Source organism: Oncorhynchus tshawytscha, linkage group LG04 (genome assembly GCF_018296145.1).
Source record: "Oncorhynchus tshawytscha isolate Ot180627B linkage group LG04, Otsh_v2.0, whole genome shotgun sequence".
Classification (NCBI taxonomy): domain Eukaryota; kingdom Metazoa; phylum Chordata; class Actinopteri; order Salmoniformes; family Salmonidae; genus Oncorhynchus; species Oncorhynchus tshawytscha.
Window position 1 is genome coordinate 62,286,969 of NC_056432.1, and position 13,821 is coordinate 62,300,789.

At 42.4% G+C, this 13,821-nt stretch overlaps 1 protein-coding gene across 3 annotated transcripts in view; it reads right to left on the reverse strand.

Annotated features, from left to right (window-relative positions):
- The window catches only part of sbf2 (SET binding factor 2), a 165,648-nt gene that overhangs the window by 126,939 nt on the left and 24,888 nt on the right, over positions 1-13,821 (reverse strand). For all 3 annotated transcript variants that reach the window (XM_024418817.2, XM_024418815.2, XM_024418812.2), the window contains exon 2: positions 3,611-3,696. In XM_024418817.2, the coding sequence (XP_024274585.2) occupies positions 3,611-3,696 (86 nt within the window). The remainder of the gene's footprint in view (positions 1-3,610; positions 3,697-13,821) is intronic.

Consider the following 13,821-nt stretch of genomic DNA (forward strand, 5'->3'; position numbering starts at 1 on the left):
GTATGTGCATCCTTTCAAGCACATTGTTCTCATTAACCTGTGGTGAACAACTAAGGTTTTAAATATAAGATGGTTAAATAAAATAGCAAAATAGATTATCATATTTTATTGTGCCCTGGTCCTATAAGAGTTTGTCACTTCCCACGAGCCGGGTTTGACAAACACTCACACTCATTCTTATGTTTAATAAATGTATCGTATAGTGTGTGTGTGTGGCAGTGTTACAATGATGGCAAAAAATGCTGACCCTGGTGCTAGAGGGGGTACTCAGATGGAGGTTGAATGTTTGAAGGGGTACGGGACTATAAAACATTTGGGAACCACTGATCGAGGCCAATAGCCAGAGTCTATTTTTATAGCAGACACCAATGTTCCTTCAAAAAAAATTCAGCACTGAGCAAATTTCTGGTCTGCTGAGCTCAAACTTCTGTGCAACTTCCAGCACGAGTTCATTGTGAACACTGAGGCTGTACAGGCTTTAAGTACATGTTAAAAGTTGTCAAGTAGGCTATTTCATCATAATGTAGGCCTACCAGACTGGCCTACCATCAACAACAATGGAGAAAATGCATCCCATAACATTTTAACCTGGAAATAGTAGTTTTATCATTCAGCCTACATTTTCTCAACATTTGATATGGACTTGGCCTATTAAGACACTTTCAGTTTAATGCATGCTGGAATTCTCCCGCCACACTATGATCAAACGATGAATGAATTTGGAATTCTTGGCTCTCAGAAGGTTTAAAGTTATTTTTAAATAACCCCAAAACATGGGAGGCCTAATGTAATAATGAGAGAGATAGAACAAACAATAGCAGGATATAAAAATCTAATGAGAAATTTGAACAAACTTTACAGTTAAGCAAAGCATTAAAGACTAAAAACGTATGCATGCATGAGGCCAGAAAATTAAAAATCCCTTCTTGCCGTTGTGAACCAAACAACCAAAAGCCTGATCCTACTAACTGAAACATCATAAAAGCATTAAGACAAATTAAAGTTATGAAGAGTATTCTGAAAGCTATTCAAATAGTGTTTATTGCCCTAAATTTGCCACTTTTAAAAATGGGAATAATTATGAAAGTCGGAATCTGTTATTCTCATTCATAGATTTATTTTGAATTAATATTTTTTAGGCCACAAGAAGTGAAATTTAGCAAACATCAAGATGACGAGTCCAAAGAAAAGCTTAAACTGGCCTAAACTAATTTGCATATTATTGTAGCAATGTGCAACCTACCTACAACACATAGAGCCCAAGCTAATAACAGAGAAGAGGATGAGCTAAAAATACAACTCAGTTTATAATTATTCAGTTTTGAGGACAGCAGAGTCTCTCTGCAGCCCATTATGATTTACAACCCATCACAAAACCTACAGTCAGCTAGACTCATTGCCTGTGTCACTCGCTCCATCTCCACGATTCGGCACACACAGACATCCAAGATAGCCAAGGCCTCTCTCTTTCATGCCACAGCTCCACCAGAGTGGAATAGGCTATTTGAAAAGATTTGGGTCTTGAAAATATATTCTGTCAATGTCATGATACTTTTCACTGCTGAATACCAACTGCTGAAGTCCTATTTTCAGGTTCGTGAAGCAACTGCTTTCTATACCGCTCGATCTGGTCTTCCCTCAGTCTCCCGTGTTTTTTGCCGCACAGACCGGACAAGTTTAAGCAGGAGTTCAATGGATTATGGTCATTGTAGTTAATTACTACAATTTCTGCACTAAACTATGTAGAAAATTGGCCTGTTGGAAAATACAACTCCCACTACATCGCACAGTTCAGGCTTCATCTGATTTCTCTCTCATCTTGCTCACAGGGGAAAAAAACTAAAAAACTAAAAGGAATTCAAAAAATTGAACAGACAGTCAATTAGCTGTTTAAAAAACAAAAAAAACATTTGTTTAAAATTAATAATAATAAATAAAACACACGTATACACACACACACACACACACACACACACACACACATATATGTATGTGTACTCGTCCCAAACTGAGGGCTATGCCAAAAATGTGGACATTGAGTAACATATAAACATGTCGCCAGTTTGTGGGTTATGTGAAAGCATTGAGTGCTAAATGTAACAAAATCCATAGTTGGGTGTTGAGGAGAGAGAAAAAATGAAATTGATAGAACTAGAACATACTGTATAACAGAGGTAGAAGAAATGTCCATGTGTATCCACTTGGCATTAAAAAGGCAGAGTAGTTTAGCCTCCATGAGGGGAGAAGGGCATATGTGAACGTAAACAAATGTTCAAAATGATGCAGCGATCGCATCTTTAAGAAATTGTGCTGATTTTGCTTGTTCTAACTAAATGCTTAAGTAGTTCCTGGAATCTGTCAAAATTATCGGGTAATTAGGGTCTTCGCAGGACAGCGGCATTCAAGAGGCGCCTCGCTCTCCTCGCTGTTGACTGTGGGCCAAAAGCATCCTAATTTAAATCATTTAGTATGTCCAAGTAAACAAACAAATAAACAAACACGCGGGCAGGCCCCATTGGCCATGCGCTGTCAGGAGAAAGAACACTGTTGAACTGTGGGAGGCTGCCTGGGCCAGTGAGTTTACTGCTACTGCTGCCCAGGATATTGATTTCCAGATCTCTCCAGACCCAGATAAGCAAATATTTGGTCACAATGAGTGCAATGATTTGTGCATGATGGTAACAGGCCCCATGTCGAGTCAAGGACCCCCCTAATTCACCCTCGGAGGAGAGGGGGCTGGAGAAAGATAATGACCAAAGGGAGAGAGAGGGATGCAACTCCCTAATGCAACCAAAAAAAGGAAGATTGGGACACCCAGCAGAGAGAGCGATAAAAGCCTGGACATAGCTGAGGATTCTGGGAGGTGGGTAAGAATGTCCCAATTAGTGGGTTGGCGGAAAGGGTTGAAAGGGTTGAAACAAACTCTTGAATAAACAATCATTATGCATTTGTTGATACAGGAAATGCCAATATTTGCTCTGCACCCCTCCAGAAGAACATGCGTCCTGGGAACATAGGAAGATGCCTCAACTGCTGCTCCACTCCTGGGGTTCTTGTCAGTATGATATGGCAACAGAACATTTCACAGTGCAATTCACAGGATTTTTTAAAATTACAATTGGTCAAAACTGTTCCGGCAAGTCGGGAAGTTGGCACTGTGAGAAGATTAACCAGGGGAACACTGCACCACCTGTAGAAATGACACATCAACCTCCAGAAAGTTCCAGAAGAGCTACTAGAGCGGGCTCCCTGAGTGAACAGAGCGCTCCAACAGCATGATTGGTTGGAGTACCGTAGCTTAACAAGCACATTTTCCATTTGCAGACAAAATAACCACTAAAATGGTGCCCACAGTCACAACAGGAAATTAGGCAAATCTCTCCATTTTTGTTCTGTCAAGCAGTGCCCCATGTGTCCATTAGGTCAACTCAAGTTCTGCGACGAGAAACCAGAGCCATCTTCAACCTTGGCTTGCAGTATTAAACCCACACCCATCAAACATGCATTTTGAGGTAAGGGAGGTTAATGTGGGGAAGCAAGCAACTCACTACCACAGCTATCACACAGGGTGCATGACTAAGTCAGTTTCAGTAAAATGTTATGTACTCACCATCTCCACCCCCTGGGGAAACACTGTGCCCTCCCAGTCCTTTTTGGGGAAGCGCTGGATTATCTTCCCACATCCTTCTCCTACACCTGGAAATGAAACAGCAATCAATGGCAGGTAAACCTGGCATGCCAAGGATCTGATCTGATGTCAAAGTGTCCTCCACCTAAGGAGTAGCCTGAATAATATCTACAATATTATGGAATTCATAACAGAGCTCTAGGGGCCTATACCACCAACAGGAAGAGGGAAGAGATAAGCTCCTCTAGTTAACAGACAGATGCACTGTGTACGGTGAATTATGCATGGGTCAAGATAATGTTCTGTGGAATGGACGCTTTACATAATAAAAGGTCAGCTTTTCACATTGTTAAAAGGACATACTGGTTGTGAATGGCCCTAATAAAACTATTTTTCCAAACAGTAGAGGTGAAGGGGGCATTCAAGGACGCAGCAAATAATTTTGATGTAAGATCACATTTCCAGACTTCCTAATTGGCACAAATCGGTTTGGTGCATTCTTTCAGGTCCACAGTGATGATTCTCCTTACATTTTCCATCTTTCTCTTCATTCTGTAGGAACACTTCAACCACAAGAGGAAAGCACTAAGGAGTAGCACTACAGGGTCATAACGGCAGAACATTCATCCTGTGCTTCTCCAGTGGTAATGTATGAGGGATTGTGTTGCTCCTGAGTGCTAACAAATAACCCAAGATTGCCATGTTAAAGAGATACTTCTGGATTTTGGCAATAATGCCCTTTATCTACGTCCTCAGCGTCAGATGAACTCATGGATACCATTTTAATATGTCTCTGTGTCCAGTATGAAGGAAGTTAGCATTGGCTCGCAAAACTACCTCTAACTAGTGTTAGCGCAATGACTGGAAGTCTATGGGTATCTGCTAGCATGCACATAGACACAAAAATGGTATCCACGAGTTGGTATCGGACTCTGGGTGAGTAGATAAAGGGCTTCATTGCGAAAATCCCACAGCTTAACTTCAAAATGTAAATGGTGAAGCAATCCTTACAAGCCAATTGCCAACCCACACTAAGGGGAAGACAAAACAGATATGTTTACAAACTTAGCCTATTATTTGCATCTGCACTAGCAGACGCCGCAATAAATAAATATGCCTATTTCCAAATCAGTGAGCATGGAGCCAAAGCCCTAATGTAGCCAAGTCGCCATTGAAAAAAACAAACTTGAAAGCATCCAGAACCAATGTGCAGGGAGTGTAAATGAGTTGACTGAGTGAAATTGAATTCAAACGTGACACTGCCATCGACATGAGAAACAAACACGCATAGAGGTTAAAAGAATGAAGGTGAAACACATCAACAGATCTGGAATCGGTCACAGCCAATAAATAAATTACAGGGTTGGATTAAATCAAGATGTTTCACCGAGAAAGTGGCCAAAGATTAAGTGCGAGAAACTGAACCCGGACAGCTAACACAGCAAATTACAGAAGTGGGAAGGCCATCCATTTGGGAGTGATCCACTCTGACAGCATGATTCAAGGAGAGGAGGATGAGGAACGAAAGAAGGAAAAAGGGAGAGAGAACCCTCCTCAACCCCAGCATCTGTCAGGTAGGTAACCAATTAGACAGCCCAGGGAAATATCTGCAAACAAGAGGTCAGATCAATAGATTGTGGTGGCAGAGAGAGAGATGCGGTACATGGCTGATCTGCTGAACACTGTCATCTCTTTATTCTCAGTTCGGTATTCAATGCATGGTTGAGCCGACAATGTCACAGCATGGACTGCGTAGATTCAAAGTGTTGTCTGGTCTATTTTAAGAGCCAATTTATCATGAAAAAGAACACAGGGTCACTGTCACATAATGGCAGACTTACAATTGTTTTGGGGAATTTTGAAAAATTTGATGTAATTACGTGTCAACAAAATGTAATGAGTCACAACAAACTGCAACCTATTTAAGGTGGCGATTGAAGAGGATTTGAAAGAACAATCTGGAAAGCTAAGAAATGGAAAAATAATCGAAGAAATTTAAAAGATGCCAAGTCCATCTACAAATGCTTTCCTTTCCAACGTGCCGTTTGACACAGTGACTTCATTTACATTTAGTTTAAGCTCTGTCACACATACATTTAGCACAGTTTTCCTTCCGTCTCTGTTGAGAAGAAACCTATCAAGAATGACAAAAGGATGATTGCTGCGCGAAGCCTATTGCTCTGGATTTTGATTGGTAGAGAGATTAAATGGGTCCATTCAGCCTAAGTATTCAGTCTATTAATGCAGACTATATGGGGAAATATATACTGAACACAAATGTAAATGTAATATGCTAAAAAAAAAAATGTATTAACTTACAGTTAAGGAAATCAGCCCAGCCCATCAGAATGATTTTTTCCCAACAAAACTACATTAGAGAGAGAAATACTCCTCCGTTTCATCAGCTGTCCGGGTGGCTGGTCTCAGACGATCACGCAGGTGAAGAAGCCGGATGTGGCGGTCCAGGGTTGGCGTGGTTACACATGCTCTGCAGTTATGGGGCCGGTTGGACGTACTGCCAAATTCTCTTAAAACAACGTTGGAGGCAGTTTATGGTAGCAACATTATCATTAAATTCTCTGGCAACAGCTCTGGTGGTCATTAATGCAGTCAGCATGCCAATTGCATGCTCCCTCAAAACGTGTGACATCTGTGGCATTGTGTTGTGTGATAAAACTGCACATTTTAGAATGGCCTTTTATTGTCCCCAGCACAAGATGCACCGTTGTAATGATCATACTGTTTAATCAGTTCTTGATATGCCACACCTGTCAGGTGGATGGATTATCTTGGCAAAGGAGATATGCTCACTAACAGGGATTACAAAAGTATTCAGATCCCTAGACTGTGTCCACATTTTCTTACATTACTGCCTTATTCTAAAATTGATTAAATAAAACAAATTCTCTGCAATCTACATAATTTTTGCACATTTAAAAAAAACAAAAAAACAGAAATACCTTATTTACTTAAGATTCAGACCCTTTGCTATGAGACTCAAAATTGAACTCAGGTGCATCCTGTTTCCAATGATCATCCTTGAGATGTTTCAACTGGATTGGAGTCTACCTGGGTAAATTCAATTGATTGGACATTATTGGAAAAGCACACACACACACACACACCTGTCTATATAAAAGGTCACACAGTTGACCGTGCATGTCAGAGCAAAAACCAAGCCATGAGATGGAAGGAATCGTCCTTAGAGCTCCGAGACAGGATTGTGTCCAAGCACAGATCTGGGAAAGGGTACCAAAACCAATCCAGTTTTGGCTTTGTAATTATTGGGTAGTGTGTAGATTGATCAGGAACATTTTAGAATACAGGTCTTAATCTAACAATATGTGGAAAAAGTCAAGGGGTCTGAATTCTTTCCAAAGTCACTGTAAAATACATTTGTGCACAACATTGAGAAATAAGCTTTGTGTGTGTATGGAGAATTTCTGAGATCTTTTATTTCAGCTTATTTTACATGTTGCGTTTATATTTTTATTCAGGATAGTTCAACATCTCAATGATGTTCAGTACACCACTTTACACTTCCCTTCTGCTAAATCCTTCTTCCTTGTCTCCCGATTCTACCTCTTCGACCCTACTCTCTTCCCTTTCAGCATCCTATGACTTGCACAGTCTGCTTTCTATCCCGGCCAGCTCCGCCATCCCCTCCTGCTCTGTGGCTGAGTGACTCATTGCGAGCTTACAGAACAGGAATCCTGGCAGCTGAGCAAAAACAGAGAAACTAAACTTGCGGAGGACCGATCGTGCATTCACCTACTCGTCTCTACCTCTGCACCTACTGCTAAAGCCACTTTCTACCACTAAATGTCAAGCTTCTGCCTCTAACACTAGGAAACTCTTTCCCCACCTTCTCCTCCCTCCTTAATCCTCCACCACTCAACCACTTTCAATGAGTAGCAGATGTCAACCTTTTTAACCACTCAGCCTATTGAGTCCACTGGTCTCACTCACACAGAACTACCCTACTCCTTGACCTCTTTCTCCCCTCTTTCCAGATGAAATCCTGCGACTAGTGAGATCTGGCCGCCCGACAACTTGCCCGCTCAATCCCATCCCCTCCATCCTTTTCCAGACCATCTCTGGATACCTCACTTCCCTCATCAACTCATCCCCGACCACTGGCTGCATCCACTCGGACTTCAAAATGGCCCGAGTTGCTCCCCTCCTCAAAAACCCAACACTCGACTCATCTGACGTCAAACTATAGACCTGTATCCCTCGTTTTTCTTTCCAAAACACTTGACGGTGCTGTTTCTGACCAACTTTCTTATCTCTCTCAGAACGATCTTCATGACCCTAACCAGTCATTCTTCAAGACGGGTCACTCAACCGAGAATGCTATTCTCGTGTCAGAGGCTCTCCTTACTGCCAAAGCTGGCACTCTCTCCTCTGTTCTTATCCTCCTAGATCTATCTACTGCCTTAGACTAGAGGTCGACCGATTAATCGGAATGGCCGAATAATTCGGCCGATTTCAAGTTCATAACAATCGGAAATCGGTACTTTGGGGTTTATTTTTTAAATATATATTTTTTTAAATATATATTTTTTTACTCCTTTATTTAACTTGGCAAGTCAGTTAAGAACACATTCTTATTTTCAATGACGGCCTAGGAACAGTGGGTTAACTGCCTTGTTCAGGGGCAGAACGACAGATTTTCACCTCGTCAGCTCTTGCAACCTTAACTAGTCCAACGCAATAACGACCTGCCTCTTTCTCGTTGCACTCCACAAGGAGGCTGCCTGTTATGCGAATGCAGTAAGCCAAGGTAAGTTGCTAGCTAGCATTAAACTTATCTTATAAAAAACAATCAATCATAATCACTAGTTAACTACACATGGTTGACGATATTATCTAGTGTCCTGCGTTGCATATAATCTGACTGAGCATACAAGTATGACTGAGCGGTGGTAGGCAGAAGCAGGCGCGTAAACATTCATTCAAACAGCACTTTCGTGCATTTTGCCAGCAGCCCCTTGCTGTGCGTCAAGCATTGCGCTGTTTATGACTTCAAGCTTATCAACTCCCGAGATGAGGCTGGTGTAACCAATGTGAAATGGCTAGCTAGTTAGCACGCTAATTGTCATTGTGTTGATGGTTCGAGCCCAGGTAGGAGCGAGGAGAGGGACGGAAGCTATACTGTTACACTGGCAATACTAAAGTGCCTATAAGAACATCCAATAGTCAAAGGTAAATGAAATACAAATGGTATAGAGGGAAATAGTCCTATAATCACTACAACCGAAAACTTCTTACCTGGGAATATTGAAGACTCCTGTTAAAAGGAACCACCAGCTTTCATATGTTCTTATGTTCTGAGCAAGGAACTGAAACGTTAGCTTTCTTACATGGAACATATTGCACTTTTACTTTCTTCTCCAACACTTTGTTTTTGCATTATTTAAACCAAATTGAACATGTTTCATTATTTATTGAGGCTAAATTGATTTTGATGTATTCTATTAAGTTAAAATAAGTGTACATTCAGTATTGTTGTAATTGTCATTATTACAAATAAATAGATTTAAAAAACGGCAGATTAATCGGCATTGGCTTTTATGGTCCTCCAATAATCGGTATCGGCATTGAAAAATCATTATCGGTCGACCTCTACCTTAGACACCATGAACCATAAGATCCTCCTCTCCACCCTCTCAGGGCTGTGCACACTCTTGGATTGTATCCTACCTGGCAGGGTACTCCTTCCAGGTGACAGGAAAAGGATAGGTGCCTGCACCAAGTACTCGGTTCTAGGCCCTCTTCTCTATATACACATACACCAAGTCACTGTTATGCCGATGATACAACTACTTTTCTCTTTTTCCCCCTTCATACACCCAGGTGGTGACACCCATCTCTGCATGTCTGGCAGATATCTCAACTTGGATGTCGGCCCACCACCTCAAGACAGAACTGTTCTTCCTCCCGGGGAAGGCATGCCTGCTCAAAGACATCTTCATCACAGTTGACAACTTCACACAGTCGCCCTCCCAGAGTGCAAAGAACCTTGGCGTGACCCTGGTCCTATGGACAGATACTCCAATCACCGCTGTGGAGCTTTGCAGCTCCTTAAGGGTTCTCTTTTGTCTCTGTTGCGTCTCTGATTAATTCTCTCCTTGCCCGTTCCGTGAGTTTTGGTGGGCGGCCCTCTCTTGGCAGGTGTTGTGGTGACATTCTTTCCATTTTTTAAATTATGGATTTAAAAATGGTGCTCTGTGGGATGTTCAAAGTTATAAAAAATCTATTCCAACCCTGATCTGTACTTCTCCACAACTTTGTCCCTGACCTGTTTGGAGAGCTCCTTGGTCTTCATGGTGTTGCCCCTAAGCGCATATACATACATATGTACGCACACACACACACACACACACATATATATAATAAATAAAGGGAACACTAAAATAACACATCCTAGATCTGAATGAATGAAATATTCTTAATAAATATTTTCTTTACATAGTTGAATGTCCTGACAACAAAAATCACACAAAAATGATCAATGGAAATCAAATTTATCAACCCATGGAGGTCTGGATTTGGAGTCACACTCAAAATTAAAGTGGAAAACCACACTACAGGCTGATCCAACTTTGATGTAATGTCCTTAAAACAAGTCAGAATGAGGCTCAGTAGTGTGTGTGGGCTCCACGTGCCTGTATGACCTCCCTACAACGCCTGGGCATGCTCCTGATGAGGTGGCGGATGGTCTCCTGAGGCATCTCCTCCCAGACCTGGACTAAAGCATCCGCCAACTCCTGGACAGTCTGTGGTGCAACGGCGTTGGATGGATGGAGTGAGACGATGTCCCAGATGTGCTCAATTGGAGTCAGGTCTGGGGAACGGGCGGGCCAGTCCATAGCATCAATGCCTTCCTCTTGCAGGAACTGCTGACACATTCCAGCCACATTAGGTCTAGCATTGTCTTGCATTAGGAGGAACCCAGGGCCAACCGTACCAGCATATGGTCTCACAAGGGGTCTGAGGATCTCATCTCGGTACCTAATGGCAGTCAGGCTACCTCTGGCGAGCACATGGAGGGCTGTGCGGCCCCCCAAAGAAATGCCACCCCACACCATGACTGACCCACCGCCAAACCGGTCATGCTGGAGGATGTTGCAGGCAGCAGAACATTCTCCACGGCGTCTCCAGACTCTGTCACATGTGCTCAGTGTGAACCTGCTTTCATCTGAAGAGCACAGGTCGCCAGTGGCAAATTTGCCAATCTTGGTGTTCTCTGGCAAATGCCAAACGTCCTGCACGGTGTTGGGCTGTAAGCACAACCCCCACCTGTGGACGTCGGGCCCTCATACCACCCTCATGGAGTCTGTTTCTGATCATTTTAGCAGACACATGCACATTTGTGGCCTGCTGGAGGTCATTTTGCAAGGCTCTGGCAGTGTTCCTCCTGCTCCTCCTTGCACAAAGGTGGAGGTAGCGGTCCTGCTGCTGGGTTGTTGCCCTCCTCCACATCTCCTGATGTACTGGCCTGTCTCCTGGTAGCGCCTCCATGCTCTGGACACTACGCCGACAGACACATCAAACCTTCTTGCCACAGCTCGCATTGATGTGCCATCCTGCATGAGCTGCACTACCTGAGCTACTTGTGTGGGTTGTAGACTCCGTCTCATGCTACCACTAGAGTGAAAGCAACGCCAGCATTCAAAAGTGACCAAAACATCAGCCAGAAAGCATAGGAACTGAGAAGTGGTCTGTGGTCACCACCTGCAGAACCACTCCTTTATTGGGGTGTCTTGCTAATTGCCTATAATTTCCACCTGTTGTCTACTCCATTTGCAGAACAGTATGTGAAATTTGTCAATCAGTGTTGCTTCCTAAGTGGACATTTTGATTTCACAGAAGTGTGATTGACTTGGAGTTACATTGTGTTGTTTAAGTCTTCCCTTTATTTTTTTGAGCAGTGTATATACACACACTGATCATGTGACACCTAAATGAAGTCCACCTGTGTGCAATCTAATAATAATAATAATAATAATAATAATAATACTTCTGAAGGCAATTCTTTGCACCAGATCTTATTTAGCGGCCTCATAGCAAAGGGGATGAATACATAGGCACGCACCACTTTTCCGGTTTTTATTTTGTATAATTCTTTGAAAACAACTTGTTTTTTTCATTTCACTTCACCAATTTGGACTATTTTGTGTATGTCCATAACATTAAATCCAAATAAAAAGCCATTTAAATTACAGATTGTAATGCAACAAAATAGGAAAAATGACAAGGGGGATGAATACTTTTGCAAGGCATGGTTGACGTGTAAGAGTGACATTAAAGATAATTTGCTGACAAGACAGTCTACTGTACATCATGGCACTGCTGCCTTAAAAATAGACCGATCTTTTTCCACAAAACACTTTTTATCCCCATATTGACGTTGATTCTGCTTCCTGTAAACATGTCAGCCAAGTGGACAGTGGCAATGCAGAGTGCTCTCCCCTGATCTAAACTGGAACAGCAGAGATTTCAGGAAACCACTGGCTCACAGAACATGCTAATAGCCATGTTGGTAATTGAAATTGTAACCAGCAGTAAAAACAGGCACTAGACCTTGTATTACAACAAAAATAAATGACAGCCTAGCATTTCCTCTCACAGTACCTAAAGTACCATGAAGGCCAGGCCTGAACTACTGTCTAAAACACACACGTTAAGTACCATCCTCTGTTTTATCATGGTGGAGCAGTGGTCCACGAGTCAGGCAGGTCATGTAGAGGGGAGAGAGTAGGAATCCAATAGGAGGGACTGCTACACCTAATCACCAGTATCATTTGGCTGCTGCCCTGCTGCCCTCAGCGGCTCAAGCCAGCGGTCAGCTGCCCCTTAACACGTTGACCTCTGTCAGGGATTTGGAGACAGAGGGGAGCTGTTAATCTTCATGAGGGCTCTGGGCCTGTGTGGAGGGCTGAGTAGGGCCCTGAGGAGCCCGTCCCCTGTCCTGACCATGACATCGCATCAAGTGTCTGCAGTATGTGCCCATTCCCTGATTGAGATCACATGCTTAGAATCTTTCAGCGGTCCAAGCTCTACTTTCCACTCATGGATGACAAATTACAGAATTCCTGACATTTGGTGAGGCTGCACTCTGTAAACAATTAAAAGTAGTCCAGACCATCAGATATTACCCCTTAGATAACAATAAAGCAGCCGGACAGCTGTGGTTAATACAAGCCAGGTCAGCCTAGAACAGAAACATGCTAATTTCAGGATCCTCTTGTAATAACAAACAGAGGAATTCCAAACAACTGGTAGATTTTCCACACTGTTAACCTGCTTGGGGGTCATGACAAAAAATAAACAAGTGAATAACATTCGGTTTATAGAAGTGCTGAATAATATTGATCACTTTCTGGAGAAGACTAAGCAGACTTGGTCTGTTTAGTAACACCATGGGCCCAATCACTAGTCTACATGGGATTTACTCCATGTTTAACAAGGGTTGCAAAAAAATAACAGACAGGCTTAGTCAAACATTATTTTGGCACTGGAAGTGTTGACTGAACAGGGGCCTGAGTTAATAGTAGCAATTAATAATACTGATTTAGGCCTATGCCTAGTGTGTCTTAGAAAAATATTAATTTCAGGGGGTTCTTTTTTTTATGATTACATTGACAAAAATGGCTAAATAATTCTGTGGTAGCCATGCTGGTTAAGTGTGCCTTGAATTCTAAATAAAAATCAGACAGTGTCACCAGCAAAGCACACCCACACCATCACACCTCTTCCTACATGCTTCACGGTGGGAACAACACATGCGGAGATTATCCGTTCACCTACTCTGAATCTCACAAAGACACTGCGGTTGGAACCAAAAATCTAAAATTTGGACTACCAAAAAAGGACAGATATCCACCGGTCTAATGTCCATTGCTCGTGTTTCTTGGCCCAAGCAAGTCTCTTATTGATGTCCTTTAGTAGTGGTTTCTTTGCAGCAATTCGACCACAAAGGCCTGATTCACAGTCTCCTCTGAACAGTTGATGTCGAGATGTGTCGGTTACTTGAACTCTGTGAAACATTTATTTTGGGCTGCAATTTCTGAGGCTAGTAACTAATGAACTTATCCTCTGAAGCAGAGGTAACTCTGGGTCTTCCATTCCTGTGGCGGTCCTCATGAGTCAGTTTCACCATAGAGCTTGATGGTTTTTGTGACTGC